The 22,750-nt window shown below is 47.8% G+C and overlaps 10 protein-coding genes and 1 non-coding gene across 11 annotated transcripts; 3 read left to right on the top strand and 8 right to left on the bottom strand.

The window, feature by feature from the left end:
- Positions 1 to 697: 697 nt before the first annotated feature.
- Positions 698 to 1,970, top strand: HMT1 (protein-arginine omega-N methyltransferase). Its single transcript, XM_019128184.1, has one exon. The coding sequence runs from the start codon at positions 774 to 776 to the stop codon at positions 1,824 to 1,826; it is 1,053 nt and encodes a 350-aa protein (XP_018986234.1). The 5' UTR covers positions 698 to 773; the 3' UTR covers positions 1,827 to 1,970.
- A 21-nt stretch (positions 1,971 to 1,991) lies between these two features.
- On the bottom strand, positions 1,992 to 2,915 carry MRP8 (Mrp8p; the record flags this gene model as incomplete). Its single annotated transcript, XM_019132328.1, has 1 exon — positions 1,992 to 2,915. One exon carries the CDS (start codon positions 2,913 to 2,915, stop codon positions 2,274 to 2,276), a length of 642 nt encoding a protein of 213 aa, XP_018986233.1. The 3' UTR covers positions 1,992 to 2,273.
- A 610-nt stretch (positions 2,916 to 3,525) lies between these two features.
- Positions 3,526 to 6,465, bottom strand: SET3 (histone-binding protein). Its single transcript, XM_019128183.1, has one exon. The coding sequence runs from the start codon at positions 6,375 to 6,377 to the stop codon at positions 3,627 to 3,629; it is 2,751 nt and encodes a 916-aa protein (XP_018986232.1). The 5' UTR covers positions 6,378 to 6,465; the 3' UTR covers positions 3,526 to 3,626.
- Positions 6,466 to 6,842: 377 nt separating this feature from the next.
- PAM16 (import motor complex subunit) lies at positions 6,843 to 7,585 on the bottom strand. Its single transcript, XM_019128182.1, has one exon. The coding sequence runs from the start codon at positions 7,564 to 7,566 to the stop codon at positions 7,171 to 7,173; it is 396 nt and encodes a 131-aa protein (XP_018986231.1). The 5' UTR covers positions 7,567 to 7,585; the 3' UTR covers positions 6,843 to 7,170.
- An 893-nt stretch (positions 7,586 to 8,478) lies between these two features.
- On the bottom strand, positions 8,479 to 10,451 carry ZCF23 (Zcf23p; the record flags this gene model as incomplete). Its single annotated transcript, XM_019130356.1, has 2 exons — positions 8,479 to 10,307; positions 10,355 to 10,451. 2 exons carry the CDS (start codon positions 10,449 to 10,451, stop codon positions 8,479 to 8,481), a joined length of 1,926 nt encoding a protein of 641 aa, XP_018986230.1.
- Positions 10,452 to 11,069: 618 nt separating this feature from the next.
- BABINDRAFT_118031 (uncharacterized protein) lies at positions 11,070 to 12,374 on the bottom strand. The gene is made up of 2 exons (XM_019126905.1): positions 12,346 to 12,374; positions 11,070 to 12,219 (listed from the first exon to the last, which is right to left on the bottom strand). The coding sequence occupies exons 1-2, from the start codon at positions 12,348 to 12,350 to the stop codon at positions 11,121 to 11,123; spliced, it is 1,104 nt and encodes a 367-aa protein (XP_018986229.1). The 5' UTR covers positions 12,351 to 12,374; the 3' UTR covers positions 11,070 to 11,120.
- A 324-nt stretch (positions 12,375 to 12,698) lies between these two features.
- BABINDRAFT_160347 (uncharacterized protein) lies at positions 12,699 to 13,742 on the bottom strand. Its single transcript, XM_019128181.1, has one exon. The coding sequence runs from the start codon at positions 13,710 to 13,712 to the stop codon at positions 13,014 to 13,016; it is 699 nt and encodes a 232-aa protein (XP_018986228.1). The 5' UTR covers positions 13,713 to 13,742; the 3' UTR covers positions 12,699 to 13,013.
- A 700-nt stretch (positions 13,743 to 14,442) lies between these two features.
- BABINDRAFT_118021 (TauD/TfdA dioxygenase family protein) lies at positions 14,443 to 15,964 on the bottom strand. Its single transcript, XM_019126904.1, has one exon. It carries the CDS (start codon positions 15,806 to 15,808, stop codon positions 14,570 to 14,572), a length of 1,239 nt encoding a protein of 412 aa, XP_018986227.1. The 5' UTR covers positions 15,809 to 15,964; the 3' UTR covers positions 14,443 to 14,569.
- Positions 15,965 to 16,869: 905 nt separating this feature from the next.
- On the bottom strand, positions 16,870 to 16,943 carry BABINDRAFT_t100. The gene has a single exon. It is a non-coding gene; the product is annotated as a tRNA-Asn (tRNA).
- A 45-nt stretch (positions 16,944 to 16,988) lies between these two features.
- On the top strand, positions 16,989 to 17,393 carry BABINDRAFT_160346 (uncharacterized protein). Its single transcript, XM_019128180.1, has one exon. The coding sequence runs from the start codon at positions 17,060 to 17,062 to the stop codon at positions 17,231 to 17,233; it is 174 nt and encodes a 57-aa protein (XP_018986226.1). The 5' UTR covers positions 16,989 to 17,059; the 3' UTR covers positions 17,234 to 17,393.
- A 233-nt stretch (positions 17,394 to 17,626) lies between these two features.
- KOG1 (ubiquitin-binding TORC1 subunit) lies at positions 17,627 to 21,843 on the top strand. The gene has a single exon (XM_019128179.1). It carries the CDS (start codon positions 17,672 to 17,674, stop codon positions 21,689 to 21,691), a length of 4,020 nt encoding a protein of 1,339 aa, XP_018986225.1. The 5' UTR covers positions 17,627 to 17,671; the 3' UTR covers positions 21,692 to 21,843.
- Positions 21,844 to 22,750: the final 907 nt, after the last annotated feature.

Raw genomic sequence — 22,750 nt, 5'->3', positions numbered from 1 at the left:
CTGCAATGCATCGGTATAGTTTATACTTGGCCATTACGGAGGCTTTAAGAGGTTAGCTAAGTATTTCTATTTTAGAGATTACCATTATTATAAGCTTATACTAAGTCATTAATTTCTAACGTACTTCGTAGAATCACGGTAAATACAGTCATTTCATATTGAGTGGACAAACAAATATTTAGATTTATGACAAATTTCACAATGTGTTGCTATTTTTCCATATCTAGCAAACACTCACATTAAACGGATAGTTTTCTCATAGAAGAGCCTAGTCGTATATAACACAGCATATGCGATGTATTTTCGGTAGGAAGCCATTATGGATTTACTTTCTGCGATTGTTTTTCAATCTTACAACCAAAAGTATGTATGGTGATTCTCTTCTGCCCCGCACTCATTGTTCCTGGAATTATCCCCACAATAGTACGGTACATCCGTCAAAGTTCAAACCACTGTAATTGCAATAGACGTGACAAACTGCAATTATAGTAGTTTATTTCAGCTTTCTATATCCTTTTCAGATAGATTAGCTCACGACACGGCCGCCAACTTTTGAACCTTAGCCCTGCATAAAGCACTCGTTCACGTGCCCTGGAGCTGAATCTACATCAGGGGAAAAAGCAATAAACTTTTTCAAAAGCAATAAAAAAAATATCCACCCCAACTGCAGCATCGCATCGGGAAAATTTTTCGTTACAAAAAAAATATAAAACCACCTTCGTTTATGTTTCTTCCTTCCTTTTCTTTTCTTTTTTCTGCATCTATCCTACACAATGAGCACGGAACAATCCCAATTGACCTCGGCTACCGACAAGGCCGCCCTTACCTCTGCTGACCAGCACTACTTCACCTCGTACGATCACTTCGGCATCCACGAAGAGATGTTGAAGGACTCCGTCCGTACCATCTCCTACCGTAACGCCATTCTCAAGAACCGCCACATGTTCAAGGACAAGGTTGTCTTGGACGTTGGCTGCGGTACCGGTATTTTGTCCATGTTCGCCGCTCGCGCTGGTGCCAAGCACGTCATCGGTGTCGACATGTCCAGCATCATCGAGATGGCTGAGAAGGTTGTCAAGGCCAACGGCTTGGATGACAAGATCACCTTATTAAGAGGAAAGTTGGAGGATGTTGTTTTGCCATACAAGGAGGTTGACATTATCATTTCCGAGTGGATGGGTTACTTCTTGTTGTACGAATCCATGTTGGACACCGTATTGATCGCCAGAGACATGTACCTTGCGCCAGGTGGTTTGATCTTCCCAGACAAGGCCTCCATCCACGTTGCGGCGTTGGAAGATGGTAAGTACAAGCAGGAGAAGATCCACTTCTGGGACGATGTCTACGGCTTTGATTACTCCTGTTTCAAGGAGGTTTGCATGACCGAGCCATTGGTGGACATTGTCGAGGACCAGGCCTTGGTCACCTCGTCCGAAAACATCATTGAGTTCGACTTGAATACTGTCACCATTGCCGAATTGGCCTTCCACAGACAGTTCTCCGTCACCGCTCACCGCGATGACACCGTCCACGCGTTTATCGTCTGGTTCGACATCGTCTTCCCAGGCGGCAACGATCCGGATGGCTACGAGGTTGTCTTCTCTACCGGCCCACATGCCCAGTACACTCACTGGAAGCAGACCGTGTTCTATTTGGACAACGACATCAGCATCAAGCAGGGTGAGGTCATCAAGGGGTCCATCTCTTCCAATCCAAACGCCAAGAACCCAAGAGACTTGGATGTTGTCATCGAGTGGGGCTTGCAGACCGCTGACCAGAAGAGGTCTGAAGTTGGCAAAGGTAAATTGAACTACATCATGCGCTAAGCCGGGGCCCCCCACTCCTGTACACTACCCTTCCCTTCTATGTGCTTTACTTTTTCGGTTGCTTGATTTTACGCTTTTAATTACGTTTTTGCATGTGCGGTCGCACGTTTGTACACTACATTTTCTAATAGAAAATAAATCTAGAAATACCTTGTAAGAATTAAAGACGCTTGTATGTATTGGTTGGAGTGGAAGATAATAGGTAATAGTCTGCAGGCTATGCTGGTATCAAGATACAATCATGGCATGTTACCCTCTATTGCGATAGAGTTTACGTACCATTGCAATAGGTACAAAAGCATTTAGCATACAAGGGGTAGTTGCGACATACTCTGGAATCCCGAGAGGACAGTTTTGCGTAAACCTTCCCAGAATGGCTCCGTACCACTACGTCTCATATAAACTTTTTCTATTCATCTAAAGGCATCGAAAAGGATCAGTTTTTGCCTACCATGCGGCTGGGGTTCTTCTGGCGGTGACCCCGATGTAACGAGCCAAGTCGTCAAAGAACGTATCAACCTCCTCCTCGTTGTAGTCTTCAGCACTAGGCTCCACATTCAAGTTTTCCAATCCGTTGGCCAATTCCTGCTCACTAAGGCCGCTCAAGTCTCCCTCCATGAATGCCTGCATTCTGTCTTGCTCTGCCTTCAGCGGTGGCAACAAGTCGTAGAAAGCACTCAACTCCAAGATGTGGTTCTTGTCAAAGGTCTTGAACACACCCAACGTGGCTGGCCACAACTCCTTTGGGGGCTCCACTCCGTCATTGTTGAGCATTGGTGCCAACACGGCATCGTCATCGCTCTTCAAGATGTTCACCCCGCGTCTGATGCTTCTGGTTTCCAAGTTGTCCAACTGGCCCTGCAACTCTGATACCAATTGCACGATATCGTCATTGACCACAAAGTCTGAGGTGTCAATATTTGGCACCACTACGCCTGGAATGGCCGGCGGCTGCAAGTCTTCAATTTGCCCCTTTGTCTGCTTGACGGTGAGTGCCAACACCTGCTGGCCTGTTTGCGATAACAATTCCGATTGGCGTTTAACCAAGGATTCCAAAAATGCCACCTTTGTTGCAAGATCCTCTGACATGATAAGTTGTGTTTGTATAGGTTAGTTCGTACGGAGGCACGTTTAGAGGGGGATTTTGATCTGGTACCATAGCCCCTGCCACTTGTCTGTCCGACAATCGATGTATGCACGTTTTGGTTTTTCCCGCAGAAAATATCCAGCTGAGGCTTGACATCGTAAAACGTCATCGGGGAAGAAAATATTGATATAATATTTATGTCATATCGCCCATTTAACTAGTTCATGGCAAATAAAAAGGAGAAATCGATCTCAATGAGGATTTAGATCACGATCTTGTGATTAATAGTCACGCGCATTAATCATTATTATTTTACCTTTCCTTTCCGTTGGTTAATATTTATATAATTAATTTCGCATATGATAAAATATTCACACAAACACAAGCATATGTATACTATACTAGAAGATTATATATACTTAAATATAGATTGGTTTAGTTAGCATAAATCTAGTATAGAATCCCTCTCCCAATATACGTGTGTATTTATGATGCGCATATACACTATCACATTTTCATACACACTCAATTGCACCCTCATTAATATGTAATTTTGTCCGAAAAAAAAAGTTGTAATCGGAACCAGAACGCTCAACTACACACAAATCAATAGCCCATATCAATTATAGATACCTATGATATTCGAGATACCGGATACAAATTCTCATAAAGGCGTAACACTTTCAGACACCGTGGTCGATCTAAATACTCACCTACACAACCTTTTTCTTCTTGTAGTCAGCGAAACTCAACTTCTTGACAGGCTTCGGCAACACGGCATCCAATTCGGCCGCCCCCCGATCGGGGGTGCCGGCGGCCTTGACCTCGATCGCAAGTGCAGGAGCTTCGTTGTTGATGATCGCCACTGGGACAGGAAGGTAGTCCTCCTCCTCAATGGTGGCCACGGCGGCGACGGCCGCAAACGGCCGCATGTGTGCCTTGCTCATGAGCTGGTACTTGTAGGGCATGTTCTTGATGCCCAAGATAGGCTCTGGGGCGGGAGTCTCGAGTGGCACGAGGTCAAGCTCGGGGGCGGGCATGGCGGCGTTGTCGGGGAGATCGGGGGTCTCGTCTTCCGGCCTTTCCACCGGAGCCTTATCCACCGCATTGGCAGCCACGATAAGCTTCAATCGGGCAATACGGTGTTGCTCAAGCGGTATATAGTGCTGTTGCCTGTTCTCTGGCTTGTGCATCAACTCCTCATAGCGCGACTTGACCTTGCTACCCCTGCTGTTGTTCCGGGCCAAGTTAGAGGCCATCTTCTTCACCTTGTACAACAAACAGTCATTAGAACTGCCACAGGCACACTCACTGAGCGACATAACGTTCTCTACGCTGCGAATGAGCGCCACCCTTTCCGGCTCGCTCAAGCCCTCCAATTGCGTGTTTTCTGGCTGTGCAAACGGATGCTGGCTGTCCCATTCCCAGGGCAAGGTGATTTCCAGGTCGGACTTTAAGTACTTGGTTGTAAAGATGCCGAACTTGACGTCCCTCTCGGGCCCAATAGCCAAGGTGCCGAGTTTGCACGACGGCTGGCACGAGCGGCGGATGAAGCGGGAAGTGTTTCCGGCAAAACGGGTGTCTATGAGGACGGGCAAGGCCGGATGGAAGATAACCTTGGGCTTGGGGGTACCCCAGACACGGTACTGATTAATGGAATTGAGCACGTAGTTCTCTTTAAAGTCGAGCTCGCCAAGACACTCCATGACAAAATGGTCTTTCTGGACGGATCCATGGGTAAAGAGCCCTAGCTTGGAGATTCCACTGAACTTTTGTTTCAGATGCTCCGCGTACGGCTTCACCGTCAACCGCGGGGTGTCGACGTTTTCCCACTCGCGCGCAGAGAAAAAGCCGGCCTGAGATTCGTCCACAAGGAGGCGTGGCAACTGTGCCACCACGTACTGCTTGATCTCGCGGTTCTTGAACTCGTTATCCAGCTTCAACTCGTAGTACACTGCTTGGTGGTACTCGTCGGCGGTCAAGTCCTGGATAGATTCGTCCCCCGTCTCGTCGTCGGCCGGCCGGTACAACTTTTTGGCCTCCGGTTTTACCTCGGGGGCGACACTTTCTTCCTTGACCTTGCGTCGCTTCGTTTCCTCGTCATCCTCAGACACGCTAACACTCTTCTTGCGCTTCGTGCGGGGGTTGAGAAACTCCTGTTGGAACTCGATCGCGCGTTCACGGTCGAGGTTTAGGTACTGGGTTGTGTCGCACACGTAGCAAAGATAGTCGTCGGGTGCGTCTTCAATCGTGGCGATACCCATGCAGATGGCGTGCTGCCATCGGTTGCACGAGTCGCACTGGATGGTGAAGCCATCGTCGTGGGAAAAGCCGCAGAGGCAGGAAATGGTACCGGCATCCGGGTCCACACGGTACGCAGTGATATCAACGCGCGGAGCACCTCGTGGAGCGTTTTGCGAAGTATGTTGCTGAGTGTGAGAGTTAGGTGCTGCGCTTTGCGGAATATCTAAAGGAATGCCCTGGGGGGCGTCTTGTGACGTAATTTGAGAGGTTAACTTCTGAACGTTTTGTTGTATGGCAGCCTGCAGAACACTGTCATGAGAGGTGGCTTCCAGAGTGGTTTGTAAAGCCACACTTGGATTCGGGGCAATATTTTGAACAGTAATTGCCTGAACAGGAATACTTGTATGGTCACTGACTTTCGTATGGGCAAATTCACTTGCAGATTTCCGAGGGAAACCGTCGGGAATGGAGGGCCCAGACAGTCCGTAGACAGATCCGGGAATAGAACCAGAGACATTCGGAGTGAGATTCTGTGGAGCAGAGCTTTTCTCGGCAACATAAGTCTGTCCGTAGCTCGAGCTACCTGAAACATTAGTTAGCACCGGTGCAGCTCTCACAGCACTGGCGACTTTCTCTTTGGAGTCACTCCTCTTGGTACTATCGCTAGGAGAGCTGCTGCCGCTGCTGACCGCCGTCTCAACAATCAGGCCGTGCAGCCGTTGCCTTAACTCCTGCCGCAACTCCACAGCCTTTGCGATGCTGCCATCATTCAAAGTGGCCTGCAACGGCGTGCTCTGGGTCCGCCCGGAATATGGGTTATGTGAAATGTACGCAGACGGGTTGACCCTGGGGGCATCGTGGTGTCTGGGCGGGAAGGGAACCCCGGCGGCAGCCTGTAACGCGGCAGCAGCAATCGCTGCTTTTTCGTCTCTACTGTTCTCTCGGTTATTGGTGGACAAAATCGCGGCCGCGGGGCCTGGCGACGTCATTAGCGGCACTGAGTGTGTTCGTTTGTGCACCGATCTTACACTGGAATAGTTGGTCATGGGCTGAACTCCCAGTGCCGTTCCGCTTCCACCATTGGACACCGGGCGCTGCAAAGGCGGTGATACTGCCTTTTCCTCTATAAGTTCGTGCTGGGCAACGGTGGTGGCGAACATCAAGAGTGTGGAGGCATCCTCAAGGAGCGATCGTTCAATGTCGGACTTATCTGTGGACATGGATGCTTTAGTGGTCTTGAGTTGTATTTGTGGAGCGTCGTTATTAAAGATATGAAGCGTGTAAGAGTAGAAAGTGAAACCTGTGACGTGGAAAATTTAGACTCCGATAAACAAAGAGGTACAGCTAAAAATTGTTTCGATTGTCGTATCCGTCGTACATCGTTTGGGCTACGACACTTCGCGAAGAGGCGGAATACATGCCCAGAGAATTACGCGGAAGGGAAAAAAAAAAAACGTTTTCGCGGGTTGTGTGCTTCGGGGCAAATGCTGAGTAGGGAACCACTCCCAATGGAGTGGAAGTTGAAAATGAAAGTTGAAATCGATTTCTGATTAGAAACAGTCTAAAAATTCATCTCATCAGTATATAACATGGAGTTTGAACAAAATCCAGGAGCCAAGCTAACGTTGCTCACACACCATATAAATGATAACGGCGTAAGGGCTACTGGTTATATGTCGCTAGGTAAGTCAAACAGGTTCGTTTAATAAAGCAATGACAATGACGGCATGCAGTGCTTTTTATATGATAATTGCTATTTCATTATCTGAAAGATAAACTATACGAGAATGGCCCTTTCCTACCTACACGTCACTGATTGGGAATGCATTCGCATACGAGAGCGAGACTAAAAAAACAACCATTAAGGAGAAAGGCGGTACTATATACAATGAACGTGTACCACAGCTTTGGGCGGAGTCAGAGCAACCAGCTATATATACATATGGCTCTCTGAGGATGCAGGTATCTGAAAGATATGTGGTGTGGGTGGGGCTATGAAGCTGTGTAACGGGTTTATTTCTTTTTCTCAGCGCCTCCCTCGGCGCTCTCAGCTTTAGCGGCTGCTTCTTCCTCTCTGACCGCTTGCGCAAACTCGATCTCGCTCTTCAACTGCTCCATAGCTCTGTAGACCTTCGACTGCAAATAGAAGGAACCACCATTTTCCTTAGCGTTGATGTTGAACAAGTAGTCGTACTTCTCCTGGGCCTTATCCAAGGTCAAATCCTTCTGTTCGATGTTCAAAATGTTGCATGCTTCATCCACCGGCATCCCGTTGTTGGTGGCGCGTGCAGCCCTGGAGGCAGACTGTTTAGCGGTGGTGGCGGCAGCCTGTTTGTAGGCCTCCGTGAAAGCACGGCCGAAAACCTGGGCGCCAGTGACGGCAACTTGGATCAATAATCTGTGAGCCATCTTGTGCGGTGTGTGATGTAAAATGGTATATCAAGACCAGTTCTGGATATCTGATACATGTGAATTTTCATACCGTGACTGACAATTAGCGCATAATCGTCGTGGCCGATGCCGCAGTTATGCTGGGAGATGCAAATGAAAAAGAAATGGCGTGAACACTGCAGGATGTGCGGCGTAGTGCTTGAGGTACTCCAGGAATCTACAATCCAAGGAGGGGCCGTAGCGTTTTTTGACTTGGATATCGTGGAAATAAAAACGCCAAGGCTACTGGAATAGTTTTTTTGCTAAGAAATGGATGGCTGAAAATACGGGTTGAGACCATAGCTTAAGAAGCGGAACCAAACCCGCAATGCCTGTTGGGCACCCATACCCCGTAACGGTTAGTTTCAAGGGTTATTGGCAAAACAAGACCCATGGTTGAATCATTTTGCTACTTTTAGATTAATACGAAATATTCTGGCGCCTCAATTAACACCGGTGATCCCAAACGCCTCTATCAATGACTGAGTCCCGGTTCCTCCAATATAGTACCTATACCAACATTGAGAATATCTAGCCATCCGTGGGTCGCAAATGGCATCGGTATGATGGCTGACATAGAGTTTAATTCACCTTTTTATTAAAAATTTATACCTTTGTTGTTAAATTTTAACTTAAGATACCGAGCTGTTTCAATAATCCGCTCTCCTCCGACTAGCCCGCATACTCTGGTGAAGGGGTTGAGGAGTATCCATTAACTTTTCATATATCCAAAAAAAGAAAACCTTTCATTGAAGGACACCGGAGGCGCAAGATCGCTGAGAGCCAGCTCATTCGCACCGTCCACCCGTAATTTCTACACTGATAGACTCACAACGACAAATCATTGCTTAGTATTAAACATCGCTCGCTTCTCGGTTGAGCCATTGGTGCTCATTTGAACCGCAGCCAGGACGTACTCTTCTTGATTTCATTCTTACTTCCGGGCAAGATCGGCAAGAAGACTCCCACCATCAACATCGGCAAGTCAAATAAGTCGCGCTTGATGGTCCACACCGACTGGCACATGATTTTGCGCGATTCATGGTCCTCCTCGTTTAACCTAAGGTTCGACTGATTGTACTTATTGTTAGCGCCACCGATTTGGAAGCCCGGGGCCTTCAAGATACAGCACTGGGTCTTGATCTGGGTGCTCAAATTGCCCACCGCGACGCCCTTGAAGAGCTCAAAGTAGTTTACGATGGAGTCGTCATCCATCATCTCGAAGATGAAGCGGCGTGTGCGCGAACTGGTGCCGTCCTCGTTCTTGTACAAGTTGCGCATGAACCAGCCCGTCAACGACGAGAACTCCAGTGACATCCCGCACAACTCGCCTGTACGCCGCCAATACAACGTGGGCAAGCCAAGGAGCCTGGAGAAGGACTCGTAATCAAGAAGCGACCGCTGAAGCGACATCTCCTGGTAGATAAAGTCGTCAAGGATGAGGTTCTTGTAGGTGGAGATGAACGTGGGCCTATACGTGGCGATGTTGCGGATGATCATGATGAGCTTCTGTTTCCCCAGCTCGATTTCCCCTCTGGCGTAGTACTCATTGAGGAAGCGGCGCTTCAAGTAAGACGTCAACGCATGATACGAAGCCGGATACTCAAACGGTGACGTCTGGAGACGGTACAAGTCCTGGGGCGTTTTGACGATTTGACGGTACACATCCGGTGGAACGTACTTGGACTCCAACTTCCACGGGAGCAGCAGGGGTTTGTTTTCGTGGTAGGCCGTGCTCACCGTGCTCCCGGATATGTTGATGCTCAGCTTGTTTTTTCTCATGCCTTCTTCGTGGGGAGGTGCGAGCGAATGCAACAAACGCACACTGGGGTCTTCTTCTTCTTCCTGGTCATCGGGCAGGATTGTCTCAATATCCGCAAGAGAGATGAATGTTCTGCGGTTGGACAGCGACACGGGGCTGCCGCCTAGCTCAAACATGGCCTTGCGCGGCTTGGGTGGGAAGGTGGTGTTATCGATGTTGCTCACGTACGGCTGGAGCACGTCAGTTTCCGAGGAAGAGGGCGACGACGGACGCGTTTTGAGGATGAGGTCTGTGAGCTGTGCGTACTCCTGGTTAGTGAAGATCGAGTCGAAGGGCAAGTTGGAGTACTGGGAGTCGGAGTGCGGCGTGGACGCGGTCAGCGCCGGGTTGAGGTGAGCAAACATCTGTCCCGGGCTCGCCTGGGGACTGTTCTTCATCGAAGAGGGGAGGCCCAGGAGCGTGGGTTTCATGGAGCGTGCCAGGAATGATAGTCTGGGAGAGGTATCTGGCCCATTCGGTGCCAGGCGTGTGTGGCCATTTGTGCTGTGATTTTCATCCACGTTCATCGTAGCATCAACTAAGGGGCCTGTATTGCCGATTGCACTAGAGTCTACCATCGGACTTGTACTAAACATCGGGTCTGCATTCATATTTGTATTCCCGGCTGGTAGGTCAGAGATCTGGCTGGGGCTCACTCCCACATACGAGAACTTGCCCATGGCACCCCCAATGATAGCAGCCATCGGCAGCCCCTCGTTTGTCTGGGGGGAGTTCACCACAGAAGGCGTGGTGGTGTTGGAAACGGGATCTACAAAGTCCACCTTGGGTTTCTTTGTTTTGGGTTTAGTGACTTTCTTGGGCTTCTCCCCTTCCACGGCCAAGTATTTGTTTTTTCTGCGCACAATGTCTGTGCACGTTTCCTGGTGGCCTCTCTTGGTGCAATTCGTGCACGGACGGACTAAAGGTTAGTACCAGCTCGGGGTGTTTACGCAAAATCATACGTACTAGAATCACATTGGAGGTGTTTGGAATGACAAAATACACAAGCCCGGGTTGTGGGCTTGCGTCGCTGCTTTTCCTCCTCTGTCAACTTTTTTGTCATTATACGTCACTGATTCAATGCCAGGTTTTCCTGGAACTTAGGTTGGTGTATGGCTTTTTGATCAGGTTATTTGTTTCCCCATACTTATCACCCGATATGACCCGGCGAGTTACGGAAAAGTTTTTGCCTGGGGATCTCCCGGGCACTGGTGGAGAAACGACCCGGCGCAGATCCCCGTCAGTGTTTCAGCTTTTTGAGTTACGCTATTTAGTACTAAAGAACCAGTAAAAAAAATGTGACTATTTATAATGGAATATTCACTGCTCTTTGGGTACACAGCAGAACAGCTCTCGGAGTTTGTGTCTTTGCTGCTTTCTCGGAGTTTATTCCAAGTGGCGAGGATTGTTCAGGTGTACTCTATCTCCAGCGTTTGGTAGATGCATCGTATGTATGAGAACTACCTTTGGTTATATCGGTAAAAAAATATTTAACCACAAACTATATGTGTATAGGGAAGATTTCCACGATGAAATGCCCCCAGAAAGTCAGCCCAGCCATTTCACACCCGTTCAAAGCACGCCCGTGTTTAGTGCCCAAGTCTGTTATGTAAACCACTTTATACCTTAAATCTTGATGCATATGACCCAAAATCTGGTTTTGGATCTGAATTTAGTCTACATATCTTTTTTACTGACCGAAAATAACATGTCTTACTGTTTCACCCCGCAGTCAACTCCATTCTTGATGATTTCCCATTCCCTCGACCCGGAACCCCGCCAACCCACCCGGAGCAATGTAATGACTCTTTTCTTCTGCCAGCGTTTTGGACAGATCTCCATTCCGAGTTTGGGCTCGATGAAGACACGAATTGCTTCGTTTAACCAGGGCATCGGTATGGTGTAAACAGTCAACACAGGTTCCGTCGTGTGTGGTGGCACGGGTGGCTAGTCTCGATTTAGGCTTGAGAAACAGATTGTGTGGTTTCAAGGGTGGAGTGGAAGGGAAAACGACTGTGTCCTTCAAAGGTCTATAGTTCCCAGCTCCAATGTTCTCGGTATCGTTGGCATATGGAGTGCGGGCTTGGGGTAGATACCCGTTGTCCAAGCCCCCAAAGATGCTCTTCTTGTAGTTTATGGAGGGATTGCTGTTTAAATAGGAAAAGAACGCCCCCGAAGTCTCTCTAAGTTTTGCCGAAATCGATTGCAAACTGAAAACATAATCAACGAGGGCACTTTTTAACGACGTATTGATGGCTCGAACGTACTGTTCTTCCACCACATCGGCTGAGAGATCTAATTCTTCGAGAGACTCCTTCGTCAACGTGGTTTTTGTAGTCGTACCACTCTTGCTCTCCTGGTCTCTTAGCAGCCTGGCCATTTTATTACGTTTTGCCTTCAACTCAACATTCTTTTTTTCGCGTTTCTGGACGTTGGTCAACTGAAGTTGGACATTTTCCTGGCGATGCACCAACTCCTCCTCGATATCCCGCTGGGCTTCGATACACTTTTTGAATTCAGTCAATAACTGGGAAGCTTCTTCGTTCGGGACAATATTCAGCCACGAAGTAATCTCCTTTATCAATTCGACCTGCTGCTTGATGACTTTTTTCTCGTATTTAATGAGTTTCCCCACACGGTTCTGGAGCGAATTGGCGGTCTGTTGGCCGTTGGCCCCCACCATATCCATCATTTTATTTATAGGAGAATTATTTGTAGGGATGATGGAGTAATTTGTGTTGGGTAAGGATGAGATTTTATCGTTCGATGAGGCTAGGTTCAGCCTGGAATCATCGTACCGGCTGGAAAGCCCACTGTTCGTAAAAATACTCCTAGTAACCATTAGTATATGTTGTCCTATTGGATACCCAAGGAAAGCAATTGTAATATTCTCAATTATAAGGATCAATTAAGTCTGCACTTGAATTTTTCCCGGGGGCTAGGTTTAGTATAGTTACCCCATTGTCGAGCTATCTCAGCGTAAATGAGACTCCTCAGACTAGGATTTTCTTTTTCGCAATACTGCTTTGATTAAAATATTTACAGAAACGGAAAAAATAACTGAAACAAGTTATTGAACGCCTTTTTGTTTTTGAGGTGATAATACGTTTCCCCTAAGATGTAGCGTTTGTGGTAGACACTTTGGCGTGAGCGGCGCCCCCTACTTAGTCACAAACCAGGTGCAGTCACAACTTTTACTACTTCTGGCGGCAAGATAACGATAAACGTGAAGATTATTTAGGGGTATAAATATGGATTCACAAGATAATATATTAGGTATTTTGAAAAATTCAGATATTTAATAGAAATACTGCCATGGATGTAAAAGACAAGGAGTATCAGTAAACCTCTAAAGGTACTATAGCCCGAAAGATACGGGTTTAAATAATACAACCTTATGATTTATCAATTCATTTTTCTTGCAACGATACTGGTGGCTAGTTTTGGGGCTATAACCACTTAAATTCCGAATCCAGGGGTATACAAATTATGCTCCCTTACCTCAAAAATCAGCCAAGATACACACTAGTACAGATTAATCGGCTGGCTACATCCACAGACCCATACCCCTACAGCCTGCGCTATCATCCAGGCTTGGTTCAATATACACATGGGACCCACTGCCCTAGTTTTTCTTGGAAACTTCCTCGTCTAAGTTCAAACCAGTGACATTAGCAATGGACTTTCTGAAACCTTGGACCTGGCCTTCAACGGCAGACAATGCCAGTCCAGTGGACTTTTCCACGGACTCAGAGAAACCTTCCAAGGTTTTGACAGCCTCCTCCTGCTTCGCGGCGAGTTCTGGCACCTGCTGCTTCTCCCAGCTCCAGATGAAGCGAGCAGTGTTGCTGAAAGTCTGTGGCAAAAAGTATTTGAACGCAGCAAGACCCAACACCACCGGAGCTACAGCTCTGGCAACAATCCCTCTCCTTCTGGCCACAATCCCACCAGACAAGAATGCGGTGACCACATAGAGCGAGTTTGGTAGCAAATCCTCATCTCTGCTGCGCAACTCGGAAAAGGTCGACGTGACCTTTCTCTCTGTGTTGTAGTACTGGGTGCCAACCTCGTGGGTCAGGCTCTCGACGGACTCGAAGAAGCTGTTGAGGCGCAATCTGACGGCTCTGAACGAGCTTTGCAAGAAGGATGGGGAGCGCACTGAGATTCCGTCTATCAAGGTGTTTTGACCCAAAATCTCCAACTCAGTACCGGAAGGAGCGGTTATGGTGCCTGGAATCGGCGTGACATGTTCCTCATCCTCATAGAAACGACGTCTGGGCTCGTTCATGGCCGGAGCGCTCATGAGAACGGCAGCGGCTACCATTGGGATCCCGAATCTGGTAGATCTAACAAAAACTGACATGGTGTGGGTGAAGGGGTGTATGGATAGCTGTTTCGGAGTGTATATAGCTGGTGTTAGAGTCTTTTCTGTGCCTAATTGGCCGAGATAGCCGATTATGTAAGCTAAACAATGAGTGGTGCAGGATGTGTTTGTCAGAGTGCGGCCAATGAGGTAACACGATTTGTCTAAGAGCAAGTCAAAAAAGGGTTAACCGGTAGTATTATGGGATTATTGACAGATGGGGATATATGTTTTATTTTAAAGATGCAGCGTTTCCTAGGTCTGAGTAGTGGTTCTAAAGCTTATGGTATCCAGTCAACTAATATGCATGCGGGGTGGCCCTCATCCGGACTACAGGATTAGTATTTACAGATACATGTTAGGGTATTTTGAAGTTTAGAGCCGGGCGATTAATATTCATGGCTAAGGGTTTAAACTGATGAATCATGCTTCTCTCTATTAAAAAAAAAATTGTAGAGAGAGGCTTGATACCTGATAAATTTGGCGAATTTAGCACAATCGCCAAGCTAATGTGTGGTAGCTCTTGGGGTAAGTAAAGCTTAGCCAGGCTAGAGATAGGATCGCCTTGATGGAAGGGTACCGAGATGTCATTTTTTCGAATATCATATATTGCGTAGTAAATATTATTTTTAATACAGCTAGTCTATTAAAACAAGGCACTTTAAGCAAAGGATATTTATTCATACATACCCTTATCTCATTGATCAACAGTGACCGAACCGTGCACTGTAAAAAACCAATCCATGTGATTTGAATTTGAGTCCCCCAAAACTGGGTTAGATATTTATCGACCAAGCCAGTAACTTCAATGTCTCAGGTTAATCAAGAGACAATCCCAAGCTTTGGCGCTGCGACTTGGACTCCGGGTCAAAGTGAGGAAGGTCAGCTAACGATGTTACTCGGGTTCCGTGACGCGGTTCGGTGTTTTCATAATCCCAGATGGCATTATGCTGCGAAACTCTGTTGTCCCACAAGGCAGATGTTCCTAACCCCTTCTTTGTTGGCTTCCAGTTAAAACGTACTTGAATATCCAAGTTCTTTTCAAACACTCCAAACAAGTACTCCAAAAGCACCTTCGACTCGCCCGGCTCCAACCCAACAATTCTGTCGGTCATGGCACGGTTGAGATAGAGAGACTTCCACCCGGTGACTGGGTGGGTTCTGACAATAGGGTGCTCTCTTTCGACACGCTTTTTCCCGTTCAATGGATCATTCCTGTCAAAGTAACTGTGAGCCGAAACATAAACAGCCTTCTTGCCGTCCAAAAACTTCTGCAATGCAGGTGACAACTTATCGTACGCCGCATAGCCAGAGGACCAAACCGTGTCACCACCAACCTCGGGGATGGTGTCGTTATGAAGATGGGTAATCCCCGCTGGTTGGTGTTCATGGACCAAGTCAGTGTGCCAAACACCCGTGTATCCGATACGCTTAAAGGAATTCTTAACACCGGTTTGGTAGTAATACTCTGGCCAAATAATGGTGATACCTGGAAGACCTGGAACGTGCACAGCCTGTGGATGCTTCTCCACCTGGCCGTAGTACTCGCCTAACTCCAATTGCTTCTGAGGAGACAAGTCCTGATCGCGGAAGAAGACCACCACTCTTTCGGCGATCAAGAGGGCCAATTCATCTCTCTGTTGGTCCGTCAAGGCTTGTAACTGCAATCCGACAATCTCGGTCCCGATGTGCTTGGTCAAGTGACGAACCTCGGTGGCTGCTCCAAACAATGCCTTCTTCTCGGGGTCGGCATTCTTCCCACGCTCGACGTACAGGAATCCTTCGCTTCTGACCGCATAGGCTTCGTCGACAAAGGTTGGGATTTCACTTTGAGGTGGGGCTTCAGGGTAACCCTTGCTAGTATCAATACCGTACTTCTTGTAACGAGCGAGGGTTGGAGCTGGAAGGAGGTGAGCAAAGGGAGAATAACCACCTGCTGGCTTTCCCTTCGTCAAATCGACGAGGATTTCTTTGCCCTCATCGGCGATATTATTGAGGTTGGTAGCCTTCAAGGAATGGATTATTTCATCGGTGGTGGTAGCAGTTGGTGGGGACATTTTGAGTGTGTTTGTATTGCTGGGTGATTTGCTCTTGAAGTGCACAGACGCACCATTTATATACTCTGATATTCGGATACCAACCTCATGGGGCCCCGGGGGTAAGGACCAATACTGAAGATTGAGTGAATTAAAAAAAATTTAAACCAAAAACACCGAGATTTATCGATAATTAGTAAGCATGTACGAAGCAGCTGAGAAACTTGGTTGGTTCTGCGGAGGTGTGTAACGCTAATCTTCTGCGGAGTACCTGCAAGCCACAGCACGCGAAGCAGGCTAGAAATGCAATCATCTGCACCCAACCTACACACTCTACTATTATACCTTATCTATTAGGAGGAGATATGCTTGACGATAAGACTCGAATGACGTGCTTTTAATCCGGAAAGCCATAAATATAAAATATCACAATCGTAAATAGGCTCAGCTATGAAATACAGCACTTGAAAAAGATTTCGGTTAGTCCAAATAGATACGGATTGTAACACAATGAGGTGAGTATATCGGTTTTACTGGGCTTAGTATTCTGTGTACTGATTTGTATGAATAAGTTAGGGAAATAAGCAGTTAAAAAAGCGGAAGAGAGTCCTGGGGATACCCTTGGTCATGGCCATACATCACGAGCTTATAAATCATTATGCACAAATCAATACCGTGATATAAACCAGAATTTTAGTAATTGGTTAGTATTAGTCCATACACTGGTAGTTTCAGATGAGAGCAATGATGTACTCCACATTCCGCCTAGACTGTACCTATGCCTGGTTTCTTACCCTTTCAATGAATAATATATCCACCACTATTTAATATATCAAGCCTCAAATTCCGGTATTAAAGTTTAAAGAGTCAAATCCGTGTGCTCTGGCCAATACTTTTGGTTCAGTGTCGATCAGAAGCTATGGGGAGTGCTGCAAGGGTCTCGGCGGCCTAACCGTCTTGCATTTGGCCGCGCCAAATCTCTGTATATCTCCCGTAAGATCAAAATTCTTCTGTAACCATAAAAGAGTCTCTCACCCAAAAAAAGAACAATCACTCTTGATCGAGTAAACCAAAAACAAATACGATCTCGGTGAGGGTCGAACTCACGATCTTGTGATTAACAGTCACACGCCTTAGCCAACTTGGCCACGAAATCCGTACTACGAATCAGGAAAAACAATTTAAGGATAATCGTGGAGTTAAAAAAATGGATGGTATCATGTTCTTCCTCCGTCTTGTCGTTGAGATACATACATGGAGGAGCACTCCAACATGTCCAATGCAGTAATGTATTATGACGCATTTTCGTGCGTCCACGTGGAAGCAGGCACTTGTGCCCCGAGAATCTCAACTTCGGAGGTTGTTGGTCAAGATAAAACAGTAAGCCCATTTAAGCTTAAGATTTCAGATATAGATGGTGTAGATATCAAAGTTCATTCATTGTAAAATTTCCTGTCTTATTTCTCTGCTAAACAAGTTAACAGGATGGAGCATAACTCCGTCAAAGCTTCCCTACCCACATGGAAACCCTACCAGAGCACGATGGCGTGACCAGCTCGAACCTCCGGTGCACCTGCCACTAACCCGTCATACTAGAACAATTGCCAAAGTAATCTTTATCGTGAGATCCATTCTGATGGCTTTTATCTGAGTATTCGCTAGAAAGAGATTTTAAATTCCCAAAACTTCTATGCTCAGTCTTCTCCTACATTGTTCCAGGTGAAAAATCCTGCAGCGTGCTTCCCCTCGGTCGTTCCCTTACCGCTCCGTCATTCTTTTATCGACACGGCGGCTAAGATAAGCAGCTATCAAAACTGCTTCAAATTGCCGCTTCATCCCCCCGTATTTACTTGCCTTTCCCTCCCTCCCATTAGAGTGCCAGTCATGAATAATCCCCCGGAGCATGTCTACAAACCGCTTAATTCGCACGTCCGCCATGGCCTAGACGAGGACTACAACTCAGAAACTTTCATGAGCCTTCTCGCTAGCACGTTCTACATCTACTTTGACGACAAGCGGCATCATACCAACGGGAATCCTGTAACAGAAGAGGAAGTGCTTACCAACATAAAGAACTACCAGCCGATTCCTGATTGGAAGGTGATGAAGGAACGCCAAAAGACGGTTTCGGCCGCGCTCGTGTTGTGCCTCAATCTCGGTGTAGACCCACCAGACGTGATGAAGACGCATCCCTGTGCCAAACTCGAGTCCTGGGTGGACCCTGCTGATTTCAGTGACACAAAAAAGGCTATTGAGACCATCGGTAAGAACCTCCAGTCACAGTACGAGACGCTTTCATTGAGAACGCGGTACAAACAGTCGCTTGATCCGTGCGTGGAGGACATGAAGCGCTTCTGCAACACCCTCAGGCGTAACGCCAAAGAGGAACGCATTTTGTTCCATTACAACGGCCACGGGGTACCCCAGCCCACCACCAGCGGCGAAATTTGGGTTTTCAATCGAGGCTACACCCAGTACATTCCCATCTCACTCTATGATTTGCAGACCTGGTTGGGGGCACCGTGCATCTTTGTCTACGACTGCAACAGTGCCGGAAACATCGTGTCAAACTTCAAAAAGTTTGTGCAAAAGCGCATTGACGATGACAACGAGGGCAACCACGACGTCTCGGCGCCATCGCCCACCTCTGCCTACATCGATTGCATTCAGCTCGCGGCCTGCCGGTCAAACGAGATTCTCCCCATGAACCCTGACCTTCCTGCTGACCTCTTTTCGTGCTGCCTCACGTGTCCGATAGAGGTTTCCATCAAGTGGTTCATCATGCAGTCGCCGTTGTCGAATAACCACTACGCGCAGCTCCTCACATCGCTGAACGGCAACATTGTCATCCCGGGTAAGCTCACCGACCGACGGACACCGCTAGGCGAGTTGAACTGGATTTTCACCGCCATAACAGACACCATCGCGTGGTCCTTGTTGTCACGGCCGCTCTTTAAGAAGTTGTTCAGACAGGACTTGATGGTTGCGGCATTGTTCCGCAACTTTCTCCTCGCCAAGCGCATCATGCCGTTCCACAACTGTAACCCGATCAGCGATCCGCCGTTACCGGAAGCGGTCAAGAACCACCACATGTGGGAGTCGTGGGACCTTGCGATTGATCAGGTGCTTTCACAGTTGTTGAAGAACCCAGCGCCGGTTGCCGAGAGTGTAGGCACTGCTGTGCTAGTGGTCAATGGCAATACCGCCAACGGCAATGCGAATGGAACGGTCGGTGAAGCCGCGAAGGCGATCCCTGCGGAGATTTCCAACTACCAGCACTCCACCTTTTTCGAACAGCACCTCACGGCGTTCGAAATGTGGCTCAAGTACGGTTCTGCCTCCCGTACCCCTCCGGAACAGCTCCCAACGGTCCTCCAAGTCCTCCTCTCGCAGGTCCATCGCTTGCGAGCCCTCATTCTCCTCTCCAGTTTCCTAGACCTTGGTCCCTGGGCGGTCTACCTCTCCCTCTCCATCGGTATCTCTCCCTACGTTCTCAAGCTCCTCCAGTCGCCGGCCCAGGAGCTCAAGCCGCTGCTCGTCTTTATCTGGGCCCGCATCATGTCCATTGACCACGTTAACACCCAACAGGAGTTATGCCGCGACAAGGGCTACAACTACTTCTACCTCATTCTTAACACCAACCAGGTGTTGATTAACGACAACCACAAGGCAATGAGTGCCTTTATCTTGACGTTGTTCATCAAGGATTTCAAAAACGGACAACGTTTGATCTTCTCTGTCGAACTTATCCACAATTTGCTCCTCATGGTTGAGCATAGCGAGAATCCGCTATTACGTCAGTGGTGTCTGTTACTCTTATCCCAGTTGTGGATCGACTACCCCGAGGGCAAATGGATCGTGGTGAAGGAGGGATTGCTTGCCCGCTTGGTGAAATCCCTCAATGACCCTATCCCGGAGGTGAGGACATCTATTGTCATGGCCCTCACAAATTTCATTGCGGTCGATGAAACCAAACCGGAGATCCAAAACCAGTACGTGAAGCTCGCAATCTCCACTCTTGGGCTTGTTGGAGATGGCTCGTCCATGGTGAGAAAGGAGATCCTCATATTCTTTTCCAAATTTGTCGCCGCCTACCTCAACTTCTTCCTCATCACCGCCTTCAGCCAGCTCGAAGAAGAGATTGTGCTCCTTGATAACTCAACCATGCTTCCAGAGGTCAGGAAAAAGTCTCCCACCTACGGGACCGTCTTCAGTTCGGTGTGGAAGATCCTCCTCATCCTCTCACAGGATCCACACAGCGAGGTCAAGGGCATGGCTGAGGAAGTGATTGACTACGTGATTTTCAGCTTGAAGAGCAATGCCGACTTGGGTGCTGTGGTTCGCGAAATGGCGGGCTACTTGCTCGAGAGGTCGTCGAAACCAGCCGTGTTGGACCAGAGAACGCAGTTGAGTCTCAACGGTGGAACCAAAAGCGTCAGCGCCTTGAATGGCGCCCGAAATATCAACATTGTTGTACACAGACCAGATCACAGGCTCAGTTCGTCCCAGAGTAACCCCAACTTGGGTGACACGGCGGACAACTCCATCACTGGAAAGCTATTCAACTTACTTCCGCGAATGCTACAGACCTTCCAGCTTAACGGTGAAACGACAGAAAAGCTCAAGTTTAACAAGATTCTCAACTCTTCGGTCCCGGCCCATTACGGTTCCGAATACCAGCCCAAGACACCAAGATACACCCCCCGTGTGTTGAACCGCGAGCCTTCCCTCCTTTTCACCTCCAACTTCTTCAAGTATTCCTGTGAGTACTTCCAAGAACCGCAGATGCGTGCCTCGGAGCTGGATGAACCGGGCTCCGATGAGTACATTAAACGGTTGTGGCGTCGTAACCGCAACGAAGCAATCATCCAGGAAACCCAACCACAGAAACAGCTTGCAATTCGCGGAAACTGGAAACCCAGTGGGTTTTTGGAAAACAAGACGCAGCCCGGGCTCATGAAATTCATGCAGTTTGAAAGCTACTTGGTGTCGAGTGACGTAAAAGACAACATCACCGTGTGGGACTGGGAAGAGCAGACCGTGGTGAGCCGGTTCTCCAATGGTAACCCCTTTGGAACCAAGATCACTGATATGAAGTTCATCAACGAGGATGACTCGCCGTTGCTCATGACGGGTTCATCTGACGGTGTAGTAAAGATCTATCGAGACTTTTACGAATCGGAGAAGGTTGAGCTAGTTTCTGCCTGGAGAGCCCTCACAGACATTCTCCTCACCTCCAAGACGACGGGATTGATATCCGAGTGGCAGCAGTCGCGTGGGTCTTTGCTCGTGAGTGGCGATGTGAAGATAATCCGTATCTGGGACGCCCCTAGGGAACTCTGTGTGGTGGATATTCCCGCCAGGTCTCCCTCGTCTATTTCCTCTTTGACCTCTGACCAGGTGGCGGGTAACGTCTTTGTTGCCGGATTCACGGACGGGAGTTTGAGGGTGTATGACCGCCGTTTAGACTCTCGTGACTCGATGGTGAAGTTATGGAAACCGCAAAACACCAGGGGCTTTGTAAGAAATGTCCACATGCAAAGAGGTGGTTACAGAGAGTTGGTCAGCGGGACTTCTGATGGCTCTGTCAGCCTCTGGGATATCCGTGCCGATGAGCCTGTGACGTCCTGGGAGGCCTACCCTGGGAAGACCATGAGGTGCGTCGAGGTGCACGAGCACGCACCAATTGTGGCGACGGCATCGAAATCGTTAGCGATCTGGACGACGTCGGGGGACATGTTGGCGAACCTCAAGAATCCATATAGCTATTTGAGCAACAGGACCTCTAGCTACTTGTCGAGCATTGCGTTCCACCCACATAGGATGATGCTTGCAACAAACTACCACCAGGATAGCAACGTAAATGTATACCAGTGCTCGGAGAACTATAGAGAGTACTACTAAAGTGGAGCCCTGGTTCTACCGGAATTTGCATAGTACATCTACTTTTCCGATTAAGAGACTGTTAGTCGTGTGCATGGTTAGTTGCTATCCTAGTTTGTTTCACCTGTGTTTACCCTGTCTATTTCCCTCTAAAAAAAGTATTTGAATTTTACGTCTTTTGTGTTGTAGCTATTAGAGACTAAAATCCTTCGTACAGCTTCAACTCTAGCTTTCCGTTTAGTATTAATTCTCGTTGGTAGTGTTTAATATTTCCAGTGGAGAAGTTATAAATTGCGCATAATCTTTAGCAATTTTTTTTTCGTTAATTCCCTGCTCTATTTATGCAGATATAAGCCAGTATTTTCAAATATTTGAGCTTGGTGAATGCGGTATACAGTGACTGAGGCACAGGGTCCGCTGCTTACGAGTGATGCTTATTTGATTGAGATTTGTCAGAGAGCTGAAGTCTCTGATATATGACCTTTCATCAGACTCATTATTAATCAAAAATAATATTAAGGGAAAGGTGATAGTAATCCATGTACCCAAGATGAACTCTGATCATTGAACCATCCCCGAGGCATCACGTCAGATGTCTATAAGTATTGCTTCCTGGCTGCACCTAGTATATACCCCATTGTTGAAACGCAGACAAGAATCTACCATGATCCCGTAGTGTCGTAGAGTCATTTGAAATGATTCGCATTAAACTAAGGAGAATCCTTGGGACGTGTGAATGTAAAACGATAATTCCGTCATACACGCCGTGACGTTGAACCCAACACTTGTTTAAGTACGCGCATGCTACGTCACTGCTTTACAAGACTCACCCGAACAACCCCACTTCATGCTCTCCGTAAACAAAACTGAAAACTAGAGAGGTCAAAAAGTCTCAAAACTCTGGAAACAATTACTCCATTCACGCTTAATGGGGCTCGTCTAGTCCTGTTAGTGCGTGGGCTGACACTCCGCGCTTCCCCTCGTCCCACCCAACAGGGACTTTCCATGCAGCATGCCGCACGACTCGGAGTTCCTAACCGCACGACCCCGCCCACCCCCTTTTTTTTCGGAAAAGCTTGG

The sequence above is a fragment of the Babjeviella inositovora genome (genome assembly GCF_001661335.1).
Source record: "Babjeviella inositovora NRRL Y-12698 unplaced genomic scaffold BABINscaffold_3, whole genome shotgun sequence".
Lineage (NCBI taxonomy): Eukaryota > Fungi > Ascomycota > Pichiomycetes > Serinales > Babjeviella > Babjeviella inositovora.
Note: the sequence above shows the minus strand (reverse complement) of the source record. Positions and strands in the feature narration are given on the sequence as shown.